This window comes from Balaenoptera ricei, chromosome 8 (assembly GCF_028023285.1).
Source record: "Balaenoptera ricei isolate mBalRic1 chromosome 8, mBalRic1.hap2, whole genome shotgun sequence".
Taxonomy (NCBI): Eukaryota; Metazoa; Chordata; class Mammalia; order Artiodactyla; family Balaenopteridae; genus Balaenoptera; species Balaenoptera ricei.
The window spans coordinates 60,867,103-60,885,554 of NC_082646.1; the positions used below are offsets into that span (position 1 = coordinate 60,867,103).

General features: G+C 40.8%; 1 protein-coding gene and 1 non-coding gene across 4 annotated transcripts in view; both read left to right on the plus strand.

Annotated features, from left to right (window-relative positions):
- Positions 1-18,452, plus strand: part of P4HA3 (prolyl 4-hydroxylase subunit alpha 3) — a 76,883-nt gene that overhangs the window by 1,442 nt on the left and 56,989 nt on the right. For all 3 annotated transcript variants that reach the window (XR_009504621.1, XR_009504620.1, XM_059930823.1), the window contains exons 2-6: positions 5,707-5,849; positions 6,884-7,107; positions 11,538-11,687; positions 16,101-16,152; positions 18,054-18,217. Coding sequence is in view for 1 of the 3 variants with exons in the window: in XM_059930823.1 (XP_059786806.1) it covers positions 5,707-5,849; positions 6,884-7,107; positions 11,538-11,687; positions 16,101-16,152; positions 18,054-18,217 (733 nt within the window). In the remaining 2 variants the exon portion in view is untranslated. The remainder of the gene's footprint in view (positions 1-5,706; positions 5,850-6,883; positions 7,108-11,537; positions 11,688-16,100; positions 16,153-18,053; positions 18,218-18,452) is intronic.
- Positions 7,676-7,748, plus strand: TRNAG-UCC (transfer RNA glycine (anticodon UCC)). The gene has a single exon. It is a non-coding gene; the product is annotated as a tRNA-Gly (tRNA).

Below are 18,452 nucleotides of genomic sequence, written 5' to 3' on the forward strand. Positions count from 1 at the left end.
TGAGACCACAGAGGGCTATCTCACAATGCGCCACTGATAAAACTGTGAGTGAGTGTATGCGGTAGTATTTCTAGGCCATATCGGAAGAAGGTGTGAGGGCCACTATGGCTGTGTGGGAGAGCCCATGTAGGAGAGAATCAGTCTGTGTGAGGAAGTGTATGTGAGAGATCTTGTTTGTTACTCAATGGTGACTGAATGATGATGTAATTCGATACATGGTCTTAAGTATGTAGTTTGCTTATAAGTAGTTGTATGCATGTTTAAATTTACTGTTAGTTTGAAATAGCATGATGATATACACACATGTAGAGTATATGTAAGTGTGTATTACTTATAACAATAAACGATTATAATTTCAATAACTCTTGTCACTCTTTGGAGTAGCATAGTTGCCTAGTGTTCTGTGGGCCCGTGCTTACAGAGCAAAATGACATAATTTTGTTCTTAATCCACATTCATTGGAGTCCAAGTTCATTGGTGGAAGTAGAACAGACCCTTCTATTTGATTCAAGATGCCATCCTGCTCCCTGCTACTCATGTGCTTGTTCTCATACCACTAATCTCTTTATTTGAGTGGCTTGGATAGAGATGGGTGTCAGAATCGTGATGCCAGGCCTCTTGGGGAACAGGTTCAGAAGAGAGAGCTTGCAGTGTTGATCACTTCTTCTTTGAATTTCTAAATTTAGAAATTAAATATTTTTGATGTTGAAACTACTACTCCCTACCCCAAGTTAATGAATAAAAATTATACTAGTTATATTGGGTTGCCCAAAACGTTCGTTCGGGGTTTTCCGTAACATCGTCCAAAAACCTGAACGAACTTTCTGGCCAGCCCAATAATATATACAGTTGTATACTGGTATAGTATTACGAATACTAGTTATATAATATTTAGCTAACCCCTAGCTTTTTTTGTTGTTGCAGTTTAAAAAAACCACCAAGATTTAAAAAGTAGTATCAGCAGCAATTATTTCTGTGCTAGGAATTAAGCATTCAGAATATCTCAGAAGAACCGAGACAAAGCCATTTCTGAGTTTCAAAGGAGAAACATATTGAATTAAAATAGCCCATGTATTGTGGTTGGGTAATCTGTCCAGGCTATGTTTAATGCAGGGATTGGGTTGCAAATTTTATGTGCAGATTCTTGAAGGAAAGGATCTGATTTTCCATTCTCAGCATTTGTTAAAGCAAAATGCCGTTTAGGAAACCCTGAGGTTTGAATTCAGCATCCAGTAACTCGGTCTCTGAAAACCACCTATTTGCTCAGAGGCTGAGCATAAGGCCAACGTTTAGATTCCAAACCAGCCTCAGATAGCAGTTGATAGGTTTTTTTTTCTTTGTGTGACAGAAAGATGACATACCTGAACACTGAATTGAATTATGTGCTGCAGTAGAGATCAAACCCCTGCCCTAAATAAATTGACACCATAATACAAAGTGGGATGTGAAGAGAACAAGGAGATGTTGCTTTTTTTTTTTTTAACATCTTTATTGGAGTATAATTGCTTTACAATGGTGTGTTAGTCTCTGCTTTATAACAAAGTGAATCAGTTATACATATACATATGTTCCCATATCTCTTCCCTCTTGCGTCTCCCTCCCTCCCACCCTGGAGATGTTGCTTTTGATCTGATGGGTGACTTGGAACAGATCTTCACCTCTCTGTCTTGCTTCTTTCTCCTTATGCCTCAGTTTCCTCTGTTGCCTGGTATACGTTAGTTCTCAAGCACCAGCTGAGGAATCTGTTTATTCAGTTGTGGAAAAGGTGATGGAAAGAAATAATAGAATGGTTGTGCCGAAAGGATTCATAGAGATATCCTAGACTAGACCAGTTCTGCCATTTTATAGAGGAGGAAACTGAGGGATAGTTGGAGGCTGGGTCAGGATACCTCTCAGGTCTCCTTCCAGCTCCTCCCCATTCAACTGTCTTATAAAATCCCTGCCCACTCAGCTTCAGTTGTCCCTGGACACTTACCCTTCAGGCTGAACTCAAGCCCAAGTCTCGGCTTGTGTTTTTGTCTAGCAGTGGAATATCTTTCACTAAGTAGTTCCATATGGAGCTGAAGCAGGAAATAATGGGTAGTAAAAAAAAAATCCCACACCCTGGAAGCTGGTTTAGTTTCAAAACCATGGAGTAGCTGCTCTCAGATACCACTGTCTTGGGGATCAGAGACGTCCTGGGACTTGACAGGCTTCCTATTTCTTCCCTGGGGCACCCAGGTGCAGATTCTTTTTCCTTAGTTTATGCTTGAATTGAATGTTTGGCTCGCTAGAATCACCTCTACCCGAAGCAAGTATTCTGTTTCAGGCTCTGTTTATAGTTGAGGCCCCCTTGAGAAATCCTTATGTCTGACTGTTTCACGGGATTGAAATCCGCCACCACCCTGCCACTCCCTCTATTCGTCACTTCCATCCCTTTCCACTCACTGAAGTCCTCCACTCTGGCCAAAGGACTCTTCTATTCTCACGTGCTCTTGCATACATTCATATAAATCCATATCCTTTTCACTTTGCTCACACTTTCTCTTTTTTAAAATATTTATTTATTTATTTATTTATTTTTGGCTGTGTTGGGTTTTCAGTGCTGCTCGCAGGCTTTCTCTAGTTGCAGCGAGCAGGGGCTACTCTTCGTTGCAGTGCGTGGGCTTCCCATTGTGGTGGCTTCTCTTGTTGTGGAGCACGGGCTTTAGGCATGCGGGCTTCAGTAGTTGTGGCATGTGGGCTCAGTAGTTGTGGCTCGCGGGCTCTAGAGCGCAGGCTCGGTAGTTGTAGTGCACGGGCTTAGTTGCTCCGTGGCATGTGGGATCTTCCCGGACCAGGGCTTGAATCCGTGTCACCTGCATTGGCAGGTGGATTCTTTTTTTTTTTTTTTTTTTTAAATTTATTTTATTTATTTATTTTTGGCTGCATTGGGTCTTCGTTGCCGCACGCGGGCTTTCTCTAGTTGTGGCAAGCAGGGGCTACTCTTTGTTGCAGCGCGTGGGCTTCTCATTGCGTTGGCTTCTCTTGTCGCGGAGCACAGGCTCTAGGCACACGGGCTTCAGTAGTTGTGGCTCACGGGCTCAGTAGTTGTGGCCCGCGGGCTCTAGAGCGCAGACTCAGTAGTTGTGGTGCACGGGCTTCGTTGCTCCGCGGCATGTGGGAACTTCCCGGACCAGGGCTCGAACCCGTGTCCCCTGCATTGGCAGGCGGATTCTTAACCACTGCACCACCAGGGACGTCCCCACACTTTTTTCTTTTACTTCCATTGTTGTTATTGTATTGTTTTCGAAATTAATAATTTTAAAACAAAGGGAAAACGGTCTTAGAGGGCAGGAGTAGAACTCTTATGTCTGCCTTACTATAACTAATAACTTTCAACAATATAAATCCTGTTAGAGGGTTAGCAATGGAATAACTATAGTATGCCAGGAAAGGAAACAGCATCTTTTGCTTGTATGAACACTCTTGTAGGACATCCAAGGAGGAGAGGAATTAATGAGAAAGATGATCACTTCTGGCCCCAACATTTCTGGCCATTTTCTGCAAATGTTGGCAAACCAGAAAGGTTGGAAGCATGTTGGATAACCCACCTGTTCATTCCCCATTACAACCATCACCAGTTTCTATATGATCTGCTTCCTAAATATCTCTTTTGAAACCATCCCATTTTCTGCTCCCACTGTCACTGTTTTGGTCTTTCTGCCTCTGGTCACTTCCACTTCTAACCCCTCCTCCCCACCCTCTCACAGATTTATATATGTAATGTATCATAGTGCATTCCACTCTCACTTAAAACCTTTTGCTGCTCCTAACTGCACGCAGGGTAAAAATCAAATTTCTCAGCATGGTCTATGAGGCACTCCTCACTTCTCCAGTCTAGTCTCCCCATCCTCCCAATATACCCCGTGCTCCAGCAATACTAAATGGCTTGTAATTTCTCTGTTTCTCTCTGTACCTTTGCATATGTTGAACTGTCTCTGCCTGCCTTGGAAGGAGGCCTCCTTCTCCCTTCCTCATTATTTGCATTTACCCATCAAGTCAGTTTATTATCTTCTCTGTGAAACCTTCTCTGACCTGCTCTGGCCAAATTAATCACCCCCTCTGTTTACTCTCCACTAAGCCTTGTTCTTAAATCTGGTGTTGCACCTGTAATGTAATTATTTGTGATCTCAAAGGCTGAAAGTCTTTAAGATCAAGGTTATTGTCTTATTCAAAATTTTGTTCCTAGCTCCTAGAAGAATGTATTTCATTTATTCTTTCATAGAAATATATATTGAACTTAGGAAAAGAGTTATGAGAAATCAGCTATTTTCTTGTCCATGAAACCCTTGATTGGACTTTCCTGGTGGCACAGTGGTTAAGAATCCTCCTGCCAGTGCAGGGGACACGGGTTCAATCCCTGGTCCAGGAAGATCCCACATGCCATGGAGCAATTAAGCCTGTGAGCCACAACTACTGAGCCCGTGTGCCACAACTACTGAAGCCTGAGAGCCTAGAGCCCGTGCTCCACAACAAGAGAAGCCACCGCAATGAGAAGCCCGTGCACCACAATGAAGAGTAGCCCCCACTCACTGCAACTAGAGAAAGCCCGCGCGCAGCAACGAAGACCAACACAGCAAAAAATAAATTAAAAAATAATAATAATAGATAAATTCTCCTTCTCCTCTCCTTCTTCCTCTCCTTCACCCTTTCCCTCCTCTTCCCCTCCCCCTCCCTTTCACCATCCTTTCCCCCTCCTCCTTATTAAAAAAAAAAAAAAAATCCTTGATCATTGGACCCTGTCTTGCCTGTTTATCCTCAGCTTCCAGCATGGAGTCTGACATCTAGCAAGTGACTTACTGAATGATCAAATATGTGTCAAGCCTCTGTGCCTTTGGACACATTGGTCCCTGTTGGCTCAAAAAAACTACTCTCCTCCCTTCTTTGTTCTAGCTCCATGGGAAACAGTGTGGCAAAATCAGCCAAGAACCCCAGCTTCAGAGTCAGGCAGGCTTGGGTTCATTCCTGGCTTTGCTGTTTACCAACAGCGTAGCCTTGTTGCAGTTTCCCCTCCTGTAAAAAGTGCATGATAAAATCTATTCTAAGCATCATTGGGGGGATTAAATGAGACAATATGTTTAAACCACTTAACAGGATGCCTAATACATGGTAAGTGCTCAATAGTAGCTATTGATATTTTAACTAATCCTTCGGAACACAGATCAGGTGCCATATCCTCTGGAAAGTCTTCCCTTACACCTTCTAACTCCCACCTGGGTTAGGTGCCCTACCTACAAATTGCCAGAGCATTTCATAGCATTATATGCTCTCTTCTCTCATAGCACATATCACAGTTTTCATAATTAATTCAACAATGTTTTTGAGCTTCTACCAGATTCTAAGTTTTGATTATAGAGTGATAAGAGAAAAAAAGATTTTCTTATTTGTGACCTCCTTGAGAGCTCCACTCTCTCTTGCCTTTGGGTCTCGAGCATCTAGCATGATAGCTGACGTACAATAATTGACCAGTGGAGACTGACTCGCTGAATGAACAAATGAATGGACCTACTTTTGTTGTGTTGGTAGTTTTCATATTCTTTGTGCTTACTGCTTAGAATATTACATGAGTCTCAAGGGGTTCAGCATTTCATTTTTAACTACTCTAAATGTGCATACACCATGCCAGCCTTCACTCGGTGGAGTGGTTGTATCAGTAGGTGAGATCATTCTACTCCTCTCTTTCAGATTCTATGACAAGGTGCTATCTTTGCATGAAGATTCAGGAACCCCTGTGTCTAACCCTCTGCTTGCATTTACTCTCATCAAACGCCTACAGTCTGACTGGAAGAATGTAGTACATAGTCTGGAGGCCAGTGAGAACATCCGAGGTAATGAGGAGGAGGGCTGGAGGGTAAGAGAAGAGTCTATCTCCTGACTTAGTGGAAAGGAGAGAGATTCTGAAGGGATGTGATGAAGGATAATGAAGTGGGTAGGTATTACTTGATCTCCTTAGCTCTAACTATTACAAAGAACTAGGTCCCTTTGTTAATATGTTTATATGATTATAATTAGAAAGCACTTTTTTCTTTTTTTCAGTAAGTTTTTAGTTTAGTTTAGTTTTTTTTTTTTTGGCTGCACCACGCAGCATGAGGAACTTCCCTGACCAGAGATTGAACCTGCGCCCCTTGCAGTGGAAGCGTGGGGTCTTAACCACTGGACCACCAGGGAAGTCCTAGAAAGCACTTTCATATCCATTATCTCATTTGATCTTCAATCCTGTGAAGAACTATAGGTTATAGCATCCCATTTACACACGTGTAAAAGTGATGTCGTCTTTTTTTTTTTTTGATGTTGACCATTTTTAAAGTCTTTATTGAATTTGTTACAATATTGTTTCCGTTTTATGTTTTGGTTTTTTGGCCGCGAGGCATGTGGGATCTTAGCTCCCTGACCAGGGATCGAACCCACACCCCCTGCTTTGGAAGGCGAAGTCTTAACCACTGGACTGCCAGGGAAGTCCCTAAAAGTGATGTCTTCTAATAATTTCTATTTTATTAAGTTGCCACTACAGTGTGATCTGTCGTAAGATCACTTTCCTAATTTACTCTACTTTGTACTTGAAGAAGTTTGTTGACTTGGGGAAGTTAAGAGGAAGAAGAGTTTGTCCCCCAAAAGGCAAGACTCCTGGAGACAGGTAGAATGGAACAACGTGATAAAGGTGCTTAGTTTTTACTCTAGAGTGTTTGTTCCTCATTCAGAAGATTTTGTTACCCTGGGAACAAAAGCAGATAAAACATTATCTTTGCTCATGAAATAGTATGAGCCTGATGATTATGGTGATTAAGGTGATGATGCCTTGCTGTATTAAATGCTCACCGCCTGTTTTTTGAATGGTAGATTGATGCTTTCATGACCTTTACAGCTCTGAAGGATGGTTATGAGAAGGTGGAACAGGACCTGCCAGCCTTTGAGGACCTTGAGGGAGCAGCAAGGGCCCTGATGCGGCTGCAGGACGTGTACATGCTCAGTGTGAAGGGACTTGCCCGAGGCGTCTTCCAGAGAGTCACCGGCTGTGCTGTCACTGACCTGTACAGTCCCAGACGGCTTTTTTCCCTCACGGGGGATGACTGCTTCCAAGTTGGCAAGGTAATGATATTCAGAGAGAGGGCAAATTGCTCAGCTCTCTTTCTGGGGGATGAAATCACTGTATCCCGATTCCTTTTACATATTTCTGATCCTGACAGCAAACTTGGAAATTTGATATTATTCCCCATTTTCAGATGAAGAAACTGAGGTTCAGAGAGGGTAAATAACTTGCCTAAGGTTACACAGTTTTAAGTAGCAGAACTAAAATTTGAACCTGCATCTTTTAACTCTGAATCCCATGCTCTTTCCATAATAAGGAAATCACATACTTAGGACACTCTTGAGAGTGAAGGAGGTGTTATTAGCCAGGATGACAGACATAAAATGGGACTGTCCTGGGAAAAATGGCCCTATGGTCACCCTAAGTAGATCACCCCGCCAGTAGATGAGCAGCCAGGTGGAAAGGAGAAGCAGCGTCAAAGGGTGGGGGAAAGGAAAGGAAATGGTGATGTGAAGGTCGATCACGGAAACTCAGCCGCCTGAGACTTTGTGAAATCCCTTGCAACATTTCCTAGGCATTTATAAATACTAAATTAAAGTAGTGCCGAAACACAGGCCATTTGGGAATTCCCTGGTGGTCCAGTGGTTAGGACTCTGCACTTCCACTGCAGGGGTCACAGGTTTGATCCCTGGTCAGGGAACTAAGATCCTGTAAGGCGCATGCTGTGGCCAATGGAAAAAAACATCATCGCTTTAACGTTGCTTGAGAAAACAGATTTCAAGAACCTTCCATATAAGATATTTAACTGATCTTTGTCACAAGTTTTAAACACTCTTGAGGTTATTTTACAATATATTCTTTGTTAGCCTTTGCCCAAGAAGTAATGGAGTAAATCCTTTTTAATTTTGAAGATGCATATTGCAGGAAAGTGAATTTTTCCCAGCCCCTGCAGTATTCATTAGCCGATATAAGAGGGGGCCTCCTGTGTCCTGAATTGAAGTTTTGAGAATCAGTCTTCCAAATTAATGCGGAGAGGGTTGCCCTAAGCCTCTCCGTGTGCCATTTTTCCTTTTCTGAAATCCTGAATAGAATCAGAGCTGAATCATCATGTTCATGGCTAATTTAAATTGAAGCCAGTTAAAACAGTTCCATGTATGGTATCAATATATGCTTCTTTAGTGAGGCTTTTCTGAGACTAAAACTGTATGTTGAAAATTCAGTAAGTCGCTTCCTAAAAGTCTCACTGGCAATCATTATTTCTGTATTTATTTACTTATTTTGAAAGATAAAACATTTCAAATATAAGAAAAGTACACATAAAATAAGAAGCAATTATATCTATAATTGAGATGAAATATATGTCCAAATTTTGCTATATTTGTTTCAGATTTTTTTTCAGATTTTTAAAAAAGAATTTACAGATAGCTAAATACAGCCCTACTCCTTTTTCTTCTCACCACTCCCACCCTTTCTACTCTAACCTTGCCCAGGTATCAGGTGACCACTGTCCTAAACCATACAGTAAGTGCTCTTGAGTCACTCAGCACGTTGTATCTGTGAAATTCATACATGTTGCGGCATTTATCAGTAGTTCATTCCTTTCTATTGCTGAGTAGTATTCCATTGTTTGAATATACCACAAACTGTTTATCCAATCTCATGTTGATGGATACTTGATTTGTTTCCAGCATCAGCTAGAATAAAGCTGCTATTAACATTCTTATGTACATGTTTCCGTGGACATTTGTTTTCATTTCTCTTGGTTAAATACCTGGGAGTGGTATTGCTGGGTCGAAGAATAAACTTCGATAATTATTAGCATGTAGACAAATCTGTTTCATCTGCACCCTCCTCCATGGATTATTTTAAAGCAGATCAATCTTTCTATTTTCTGAAATTCTTAATTGTCTAGTTTTACTACCCTCCTGTTGTGTCGGTTGACTCTTGTTCATTATCAGTTATTTCCTGATGTAGTTTATCATTTTTGATTGTGAGCTTATTTTTAGCAGGACTTTTTCCCCCCTAGGAGCCTTTTTCTGTCCAGAGTTGTAGGAATATCCCTTCATAGAGTTTTGGGTTTTCTTCTTCCAGGTACTCTGGTAGTATCACTAGCCTTAGATCCTTTTTTTTTTCCCCCTGTACATTACATCCCCATGACTTATTTATTTTATAACTGGAAGTTTATACCTTTTGACCCCTTTCACCCACTTTGCCTACCCCCTACCCCTGGCCTCTGGCAACCAATCTGCTCCCTCTATTTATGGGATTGGGGTTTTTGTTTGTTTTTGGTTTTGTTTCTGTTTTTGTTTCCACATGTAAGTGAGAGCATATGGTATTTGTCTTTCTCTGTCTGACTTATTTCACTTAGCATAATGCCCTCAAGGTCCATCCATGTTGTCACAAATGGCAAGATTTCATTCTTTTTAATGGCTGAATTATATAGATCACATTTTCTTTATTCATTCATCCATTGATGGACACTTAGGTTGTTTCCATATCTATTTCTCTGAATAGAGGCCAGACAGAAACAAACCAACTTTCTTGTCTCCTTATGACAGTGGGTAGATTTTTTTCTGGTCTACTCTTTCCCTTATGGTGTAGTTTTTCATGGGTTTCAGTTTTGTTTTGTTTTTTTAAAAAATTTATTTATTTATTTATTTATTTATTTTTGGCTGCATTGGTCTTTGTTGCTGCACGCGGGCTTTCTCTAGTTGTGGTGAGCGGGGTCAACTCTTCGTTGCGGTGTGCAGGCTTCTCATTGCTGTGGCTTCTCTTGCTGTGGAGCACGGGCTCTAGGCGCACGGGCTTCAGCAGTTGTGGAGTGCAGGCTTCAGTAGTTGTGGCTTGCAGGCTCTAGAGCACAGGCTCAGTAGTTGTGGCGCACGGGCTTAGTTGCTCCACGGCATATGGGATCTTCCCGGACCGGGTCTCAAACCCATGTCCCCTGCACTGGCAGGCGGATTCTTAACCATTGCGCCACCAGGGAAGTCCCTGGGTTTCAGTTTTATGAGTGTGTCTTAATTCCAATTCCTAGGTTTTGGGAGGTCTACAGAAGGCTCATATACTGTCCTCATGTGGGTATTATAACCTAAGGTTACTAAGTACCAAGGTTACTAGAACTAACCCCCACCCCATCCTAGGCAGCTTCAGCATCTGCTCATAAGCTTATTACTTGGATTTTCAACTCCTTTTTTACTTCTGGTACCTGGGTATTTTCCAATATTTCTTGAAAATATATAATTAAATGCTTTTTATATTTTATTCAAAATGTCTAAGTCTTTGTGGTTGGAAGGATTCCAGTTATCTCAATCTGCTGTATTGCTGAGACTTGAAGTTCCTCATGGAAACCTTAATTAAATAAATTGTTAACAGGAAAAGTTCAGTCATTTTTTATTGTTATTCTTCAACTCAACGTTTTTACAAATAGAAAACTTAAGGACCAGAAAGATAACACAGCAGGCTAATGGCAGATGGGGGATAGGAATGGACTTAACTGTTTAGGCGGCAGAGTTGCAGTATCTCTAGGTTCTGGCCTATTTTTCTGCCTGCTGGAAATTATACCTGAATTAGAAAGAGGCCTTCCAAATCTGTGACTTTATAATTCCCTGCTGTCTCCAACAGCAACTTGCAGGAAATTCCACCTGCAGTTCTGGTATTCTAGTTAACTGTAAGCTATTAGGAGACAGGAGCTACATCTAGTGCGTGTTGCCATATTCCCCACATTCAGACATTTAATATAGGACAGATCCACTGAGCTCTCATATAACATTCCAATGTCTACCTTCATTAAGATGTCTAATGCATTATGTCACAATTATTGGTTTACTTATATGCCCCTTGATTGATTGTAAGCTCTTTAAAGGCAGGGACCACCAGGTACATTTATAAATACTCAGTAAATATTGAATAAATAAGTGAATGCTTTTAATCCATTACTCACATTGCTACCAATAGCATCTTCCTAAAAACATGACAGTCACACTCTAATTAGCTTAGCCCATATTGCCTTTTTATGTTTATTTCCTGCTTCTCTTCACCTTAGACTATAGCCACAATATACTGCTTGAACACATTCTTGCTTTTGGCTTCTGTTTCTACCATTCCCTCACTGTAAAATGCCCTTCATTCCAATCTCTGCTCATTGAAATTCTTTTCCTTCTTCAACGAAGGCTCATCTCAGATGGCACTTCTTCCGTGAAGCTTTCTGAGATTCTCAAGCATTCATGCCATTCTGCCCAGTGTTATAATTACTTGAGTTCATATCTCACATCTCCCCAGATTATAAATTCTTTATATGCAAAAATGCTTTATATTCTCCATGACTAGTACATTGTCTTGTATATAATAGATGCTTAATATATTTAATTTAAATGAATTAGAGAGAAAACTTGCCTTCTTGGGTTCCAAAGGCCCTCCACTCTTTGCAGTATCATTTCCTTTCTCTACCCATGGACTAAGGCTTTAGTGATGGTACTTATGTTCCCTGCAGGTGGCCTATGACATGGGAGATTACTACCATGCCATTCCATGGCTGGAGGAGGCTGTCAGTCTCTTCCGAGGCTCTTATGGAGAATGGAAGACAGAGGATGAGGCAAGTCTAGAGGATGCCTTGGATCACTTGGCCTTCGCCTATTTCCAGGTAGGGGAGTAAGCAGGAGGCTCACTGCTTTCATCACAGTAAGCGTAATGCTTTATATCTGCTTTACAATTTTCTAAGCATTTTCATGTCTCTTAATTTATTTCGTCTTCCCGACAGGACCAAATGTGAGTCAAGCAGGGCAGTTGTTTTGTTATTTCCCTATTTCTCATGTGAGTAAACTGAATCTCCAAAGAATTCCTAGCCTGTCACAAAGTTCACAGAGCTGGGATTAGAGCCCGAGTCTGTCTGATTCTTCGTTAGTACTCTTTCCAATGTACTGACTACTTTAAAGTCATCGTCTCCCATGTAGGAGGCGGTCTCTCACCTGTAGCAGCAGCAGCTGCATCCACAAATGTTTAATAGCTTCATAGTCAAGGCAGATCGCTCTTTTGCCCTCTCAACATTTCGTAACTCGTCACAGATATTATGCCATGATACTGCCAGTGTCAAGGAAGAAGTTTGATTGTTATCCTCTCCCGTCTGCAGTCAAGTCCAGCTGTGACGTGAATAGTGTCTGGATACACAGCTGGTGCCATTGGTCCAGAGCATCAGCTCAGTACCTCCTCCAGCTGTTGTTTTTCTTTGGCACTGTTGATCTATAACCTGTTGTGCCCCTCGTGAAAGCTCGTTTCCCTACATGTGGGAGCTGCCATCCTTTGTGTAGCTAATCCCATTTCCCACCAGAGTTGTACAGTCTTCAAGAATAGGCTGGAAAAATCACTACAGAGCCAATTCCCTAGAGCTTCCAAAACTAATAAACCATTTCTGTTCCATATATTCCTTTTGCTTTCTCCCTTTTCCTGAGAGAAGGGAGGAGGATGTGCGTGGTCCAAACCCATGTGTTGCTGCCAAAACAGCAGTGCAGCAAATAGTCCTGTTCCTCTCATGCAAGTTCCTGGTAAGTGGCTCTTTGTTGTAAAACTTTCCAAGGTGCTGTTCCCAACTCTGCTGCTTAATTGCTACTTACTAAAGCTGAAACAGAATCCCTGTGATGCAACAAACGGCGAGAAGTTATTGAATTTTAATAGAAGAAGAAAATGGAGAATTGATGTGGAGACTCAGAGAAGATAAACTAAAGCAGCTCACCCTGAAAGACAGAGTTTTAAATACAGTGTCTGACTAATTGTTTTGGTTTTTTTCCCCTATGATGACTTAGATTTCTCCTCTTCTCACTTGTAGACTTTCCCTTTCCACAATCGTGCTTTGATACATTTTATTCATCTTACTAGGCGTAGCTCAAATGTCACCTATTTCGTGAAGTCTTCCTTAATTCTCCTCAGACTCTCCTTCTTTGTGCTCTCATAGTACATTTTTTTTTTTATCCCACAGTAGTAGAACACATTGGCATCGTCTTATGGGCAATTTCTGGTCCCCTTTTTACCCTTAGTAAATTAGGGATAAATGTCCCTACATGGACCTTACATTATCATATAAAATTATATATCTATATATACCATGAAAAGTATAATATATATAATATTATATATAGTACTATTATTATCTAATTCTTTTTCATGATACATTTTAGTGAAAAATCATTTCAGTAACTACTAATAATGAGAGACAGTAGAGTGTAGTAATTAAACCATAGGCTCTGAAGTCAGGCAGACCTATGTTCAAATTCTGTGAAAACTTGGGCAACTTACTTAACCTCCCTGGACCTTAATTTTCTTATCTTTAAAGGGGGATAATAATGATGCTGTAGGAGTGTGGAAATAATTTTCCAAATAACCTTCTGAGTTTTTGTCTGAAACCTCCCTGTAACGTAAGACAAATTAACAAAATGAACAATAAACATAAGTTAACTAACATGTATACCTCCTGTAGACATGGGAGATATTGGGGCGGGGAGGGAGGATGAGTAACTCTCTGAGGGGATCTAAACCTCCATCTTAAATACTGTATCCAGCTAAAGACAAAAGAAAGAAGGTGTGGGGAGAGCCAGTTCTGGGAGGTGACCAGGCATAGCAAGCAAGGGTAAGATTGTTATGTAGCTTTAAGTGGGTGCCTTCTCCATTGATAAGATTCTCCTCTGATGTAGTCATCCTTTTCTTCCAGGTACACAGGGGCAGACACCCTCACAAATGGAGACTTCCTTTATAAATGTAAATTTGCATTACAAAAGGGCAACCTCTACTCTGGTTTGAAAAACTTCTCCTGTATCTGTTGTTTCTCAAAATAATTAGCTCAAAATAATCTTTATGCCAAAGAGGCATATTTTGGGGTGGCATATTCTGCTACCCTTCAATGCTTACCTCAAAGGGTTGTCATGAGGATTAAATGAGCTAATACATGTAAAGCCCTTAACACAATTTATGACACATATGCACTCAATACATGTAATCTATTTTTATATTATACACAGTATATATTCTCTTTTTTCATTTAACATTGTTTAGTGTACACGTTTCCAAAGGAATTTAACTGGGACATCAAAAGTAACTCTAACTTTGTTCTTGATAAAATATTTTACCTTGTGATAAAGCCCTTGAGTTTTAAAAATATGTAAAATTGTATTTTAGTTCTCTTCATCTCAAAAGGGTTTGAAACTCTATAACCCTGAGTTAATATCTGACATTATAAGATATTAGTAGATTACTTAACTATCCCTCTGTTAAGTACAGAACAGAATAATTCATGATATTAAATAATTAGAAACAATCTATATGCCCAAACAATAGCAGAATGGTTAGATTGTCTGTGATGGAGCTTCTAGATGGAATAAAATACAGCCATTAAAAATGCTGTCTTGGGGCTTTCCTGGTGGCAGAGTGGTTGGGACTCGAGCTCCCAATGCAGGGGGCCTGGGTTCGATCCCTGGTCGGGGAACTGGATCCCACATGCATGCTGCAACTGAGAGATAGCATGCCACAACTAAGGAGTCTGCATGCTGCAACTAAGGAGCCCGCCTGCCGAGGCTAAGACCCTGTGCAACCAAATAAATAATTAATTTTAAAAATGGTTAGGATGGTAAATTAAAAAAAAAAAATGCTGTTTCTCTTGTACACCCATGTTCATAGCAGCGCTATTCACAACAGCCAATAGGTGGGAAGCTATCCAAGTATCCATCAACGGATGAACGGATAAGCAAAATGTAGTGTATACATACAATGGAATACTACTGAGTCTTTAAAAAGAAGGAAATTCTAACACATGCTACACCATAGATGAACCTTGAGGACATTATGCTAAGTGAAATAAGCCAGTCACAAAAGGACAAATACTGTTTGATTCCATTTATATGAGGTATCTAGCATAGTCAAATTTATAGAGACAGAAAGTAGAATGATGGTTACCAGGGGCTGAGGGGAGGGGAGAATTGGCAGTTGTTTTTTAATGATTAGAGTTTCAATTTTGCAAGATGAAAAAACTCTGGAGATTGGTTGCACAACAATGTGAATATATTTAATATTGATACTACTGAAACTATACACTTAGAAATGGTTATGATGGTAAATTTATGTTTGTGTTTCTTACCACAATGAAAAATAATAATATAACTAAAAAATGCTGTCTCTGAAGACTATGTAAAGCTATAAAAAGTACTCCTGATTACACTGTAGAGGGAAACAATCAGGATATGAAAATGTATAAGAAATATGATTGTAACTATGTAAACACTATATATTAACCAAGGTGCTTGAAATGCCTGGGTTTCAGTGTAACATTTTCCCCCTATTTCTCATATGTTTTATAGTGTTCTTATTGTTACTTTTATCATTAAAAATGAATTTTTTCACATGCAAAAATAAAATGATCGGAGGGAAATACAGTTCTAGCAGCTCATCATCATTCCATGGCCCTCAGAGTAGGATCACAGCCCACCCACCCTGGGTTCTGTTCCCCAGGTTTGTCTGGAAATTCCCTGTTTACTTTTGACCACATGTAGCCCAAGGTTGAATGGCTGCAGGGAGAGTCATTACTATGCAGTGGCATCGGTTCAGGTTTAGTTCTTCCTTTGCCTTCCTCTAACTTTGTGGACTCTCAGAAGTACTGAGCCTGGAGAGTAAATTATGTTTTTAGTAGGGTTTTTATAGTTCCATATTAATTTTAATAATAAAATATACCAAAATAACAACACCCTACAATTACATGGTTTTGCATGCTTTGAAAGACTTGAGGGCATTTTAGGACAGTTTATTTTCCTTTATTTTTCTCCCTTCCCTGGTAAGGGTGTTAATAAGTCATTTGTAAATGAGGAAACTGAGGAGACCTGATTTGGATCAGGGCTCAAATCCTGAATTAGGACAGAGAACCTCTACATTTTAGTCTGCAGCTCATTTCAATGAGTCTTACTATCTATTCTTGGTAAGAATATTTTATAGTTTTTTTAAAAATCCATGTAATGGTTCGTCAGAGGAGATATCCTTAGTGCAGTTAACTCTTTCTTTTCCTTTTCTTTCTTTTTTATAGGTGGGAAATATTTCCTGTGCCCTCAGCTTCTCCCGAGAGTTTCTTCTGTACAGTACGTAACGATAAAAGATAACTACAAGTCTGACTTACTGGGAACTCCCTCCTACTCTTGGCCTTTAGTCCTTGCAAATGAAACACAGCTGTCTATTTTTATTTTTCTAATTTCATAATCCAAGTCACATTTCTAACTTTTGATTAAATCTTACATACTGATCAAGAGTTTTTAAGTTAGTTAGAAAGCTAAGAAAAAGATATCAACCTGTCCCCTTCCTCCTCCACCCCCTTCCAGTCATATATATTAGTGTTGCTTCAGTGGAGAACAAGTCCGAGATTGTGGAGCCAGTTTCTTTAGGGACATTTGAAGATCCAGGTTTCGGGAGCAGACCTGGAAACGAGTGCAATCAATGAGAGCTGTGTGTGCAAGAAGGAGAGCGACTCAGCAGGGATGTTCACTTTGGCTGCTCATAGAAAGATAGCAATTCTTCTCTTTAAACCAGAGCTCACTTTGCTATGCAAGCATCCTGCCCAGTTGGCCACAGAGTTCAGCTTCAACCCTCTTCAGGCAGCGCCTCACCAGAGTAAAACTGGGAGGGAGATTTACTAGCTTAGCTCTACTTGAATATTTTTGCTTAAAATGTTGGTGGTAGATGGCTTCCCAGGTTTTCTTTTAATAAGATAGTTAGATACTAAAGTAAGCTATGTAATCACTATTATGTTTTAATATTTATGAAGTATTTCGTGTAGGATTTCACTGTCACTTTCTAATGAACCCATTTAGTAATGTTATTCCTTTCTGATAATTTGGCAAACAGCAGGATAAGGAAGTAGCTGTATGGTCTGGAAACACGTAGACAGTTAGTGGTACAAATTGATAACCCAACCCCTCTTTATTTCTTTGTGCTTTATCTATTAAAATCTCTGCCTCTCCCAGAGAACCGAAATTGTGCACTATTATAGGTGGATAAGTAGGACACAGCAAATTGAGATTCCTGGTTCCATAAATGGTTTTGCAATATTTTTGTTGGTATTTTGGGCTCATCATTTCCATTCCCCCAAACTTCATTTCTTCTCTGGTTAAAAAAGGATGGTAATTTCTGTCCCCTCCTTTGCCAGAATAATGGTGGTGGTGGTGGTGGTGGTGGTTAGAAGGACATTGAGCTCCTCAGAGAAAGATGCTTTGTGAGCCTTACAACAAGTCAGCACCTCCTTCTGAGATGCACTGAGAATCATGCACAGAGGCTAGCAGGCCATGGGTAGCTCCAATCCATGGGGGATCTGCAGCCAAAGCAGGCACAAACAAGACACAAGACCCCTGTAGGAACCTAGGCTAGAACCAACGTCTAGAGCCCCTTTGTCCCATACTACTCTGCTATGTCTAGGCCAGTTAGGGATTTTGAAGGATCTAGTAGAGCTGGGAATAAATTTGCTTCCAATTCTCTAGGGAAGAATAGATCGGGTCTCTCTGCTATAGGCTTTGGCTCTTTGAACTTCTGTGTCATAGCACTTCCGTGTTGTGTTGTGTTGTAAGTAGTTAATGTGTCTTTTCTCCATTAGACTCTCAACTCTGGGAGGTTAGCCTCTAGCACAGTGTCTGGTACATAGTAGATGTTCACTGGAGAGTTACTGAATGGATGGGTGAATGAATGAATAAAAGATTGAAGCTTCTTCCCTATACATGAAACTGACCATCACACCATCCTACAGCCACATCCTCATGATCCCTTGGTCTAAGAGTGTTCCTTCAGCTCTACCAGGCCCTACTCAGTCTCTTTTTAATGGCAGGTACTCTCCTGGCAGTGAGGGCCTTACGTCCTCCTGTGCATGGACACAGGGAGTTATTTAGGTGTCCAGCTGCTGGTCACGTGTGACAGTGAAGCTATAGGAAACCTTGGCGGCACTCTCTGGGATCATCGTTTGTTAACCTGTGTTATTCCCTGCTCCGATTTCTTTCAGGCCCAGATAATAAGAGGATGGCCAGGAATGTCTTGAAATACGAAAAGCTCTTGGCAGAGAGCCCCAACCAGGCCGTAGCTGAGGCTGTCATCCAGAGGCCCAACGTACCCCACCTGCAGACCAGGGACACCTATGAGGAGTTATGTCAGACCCTGGGCTCCCAGGTAGGATTTCTCAGGGAACGAAAAACAGGGAACAGGCTCGGATAGAGGGAGAAAAGGTAGAACTGGGACGACGTGAGGGGAAAGGCTGATGCACCAAAAATAAATAAATAAAGCTCACTTGGACAGCATCAGTGACTGAATTCTGAATCTCCTGCATTCCAGGTTTTTTATGCTGTAGTTCCCCTAAATCGGTTTCCGCTCCTAGAGCCTTCTTCTCTTAAGCTGATTCTAGTCT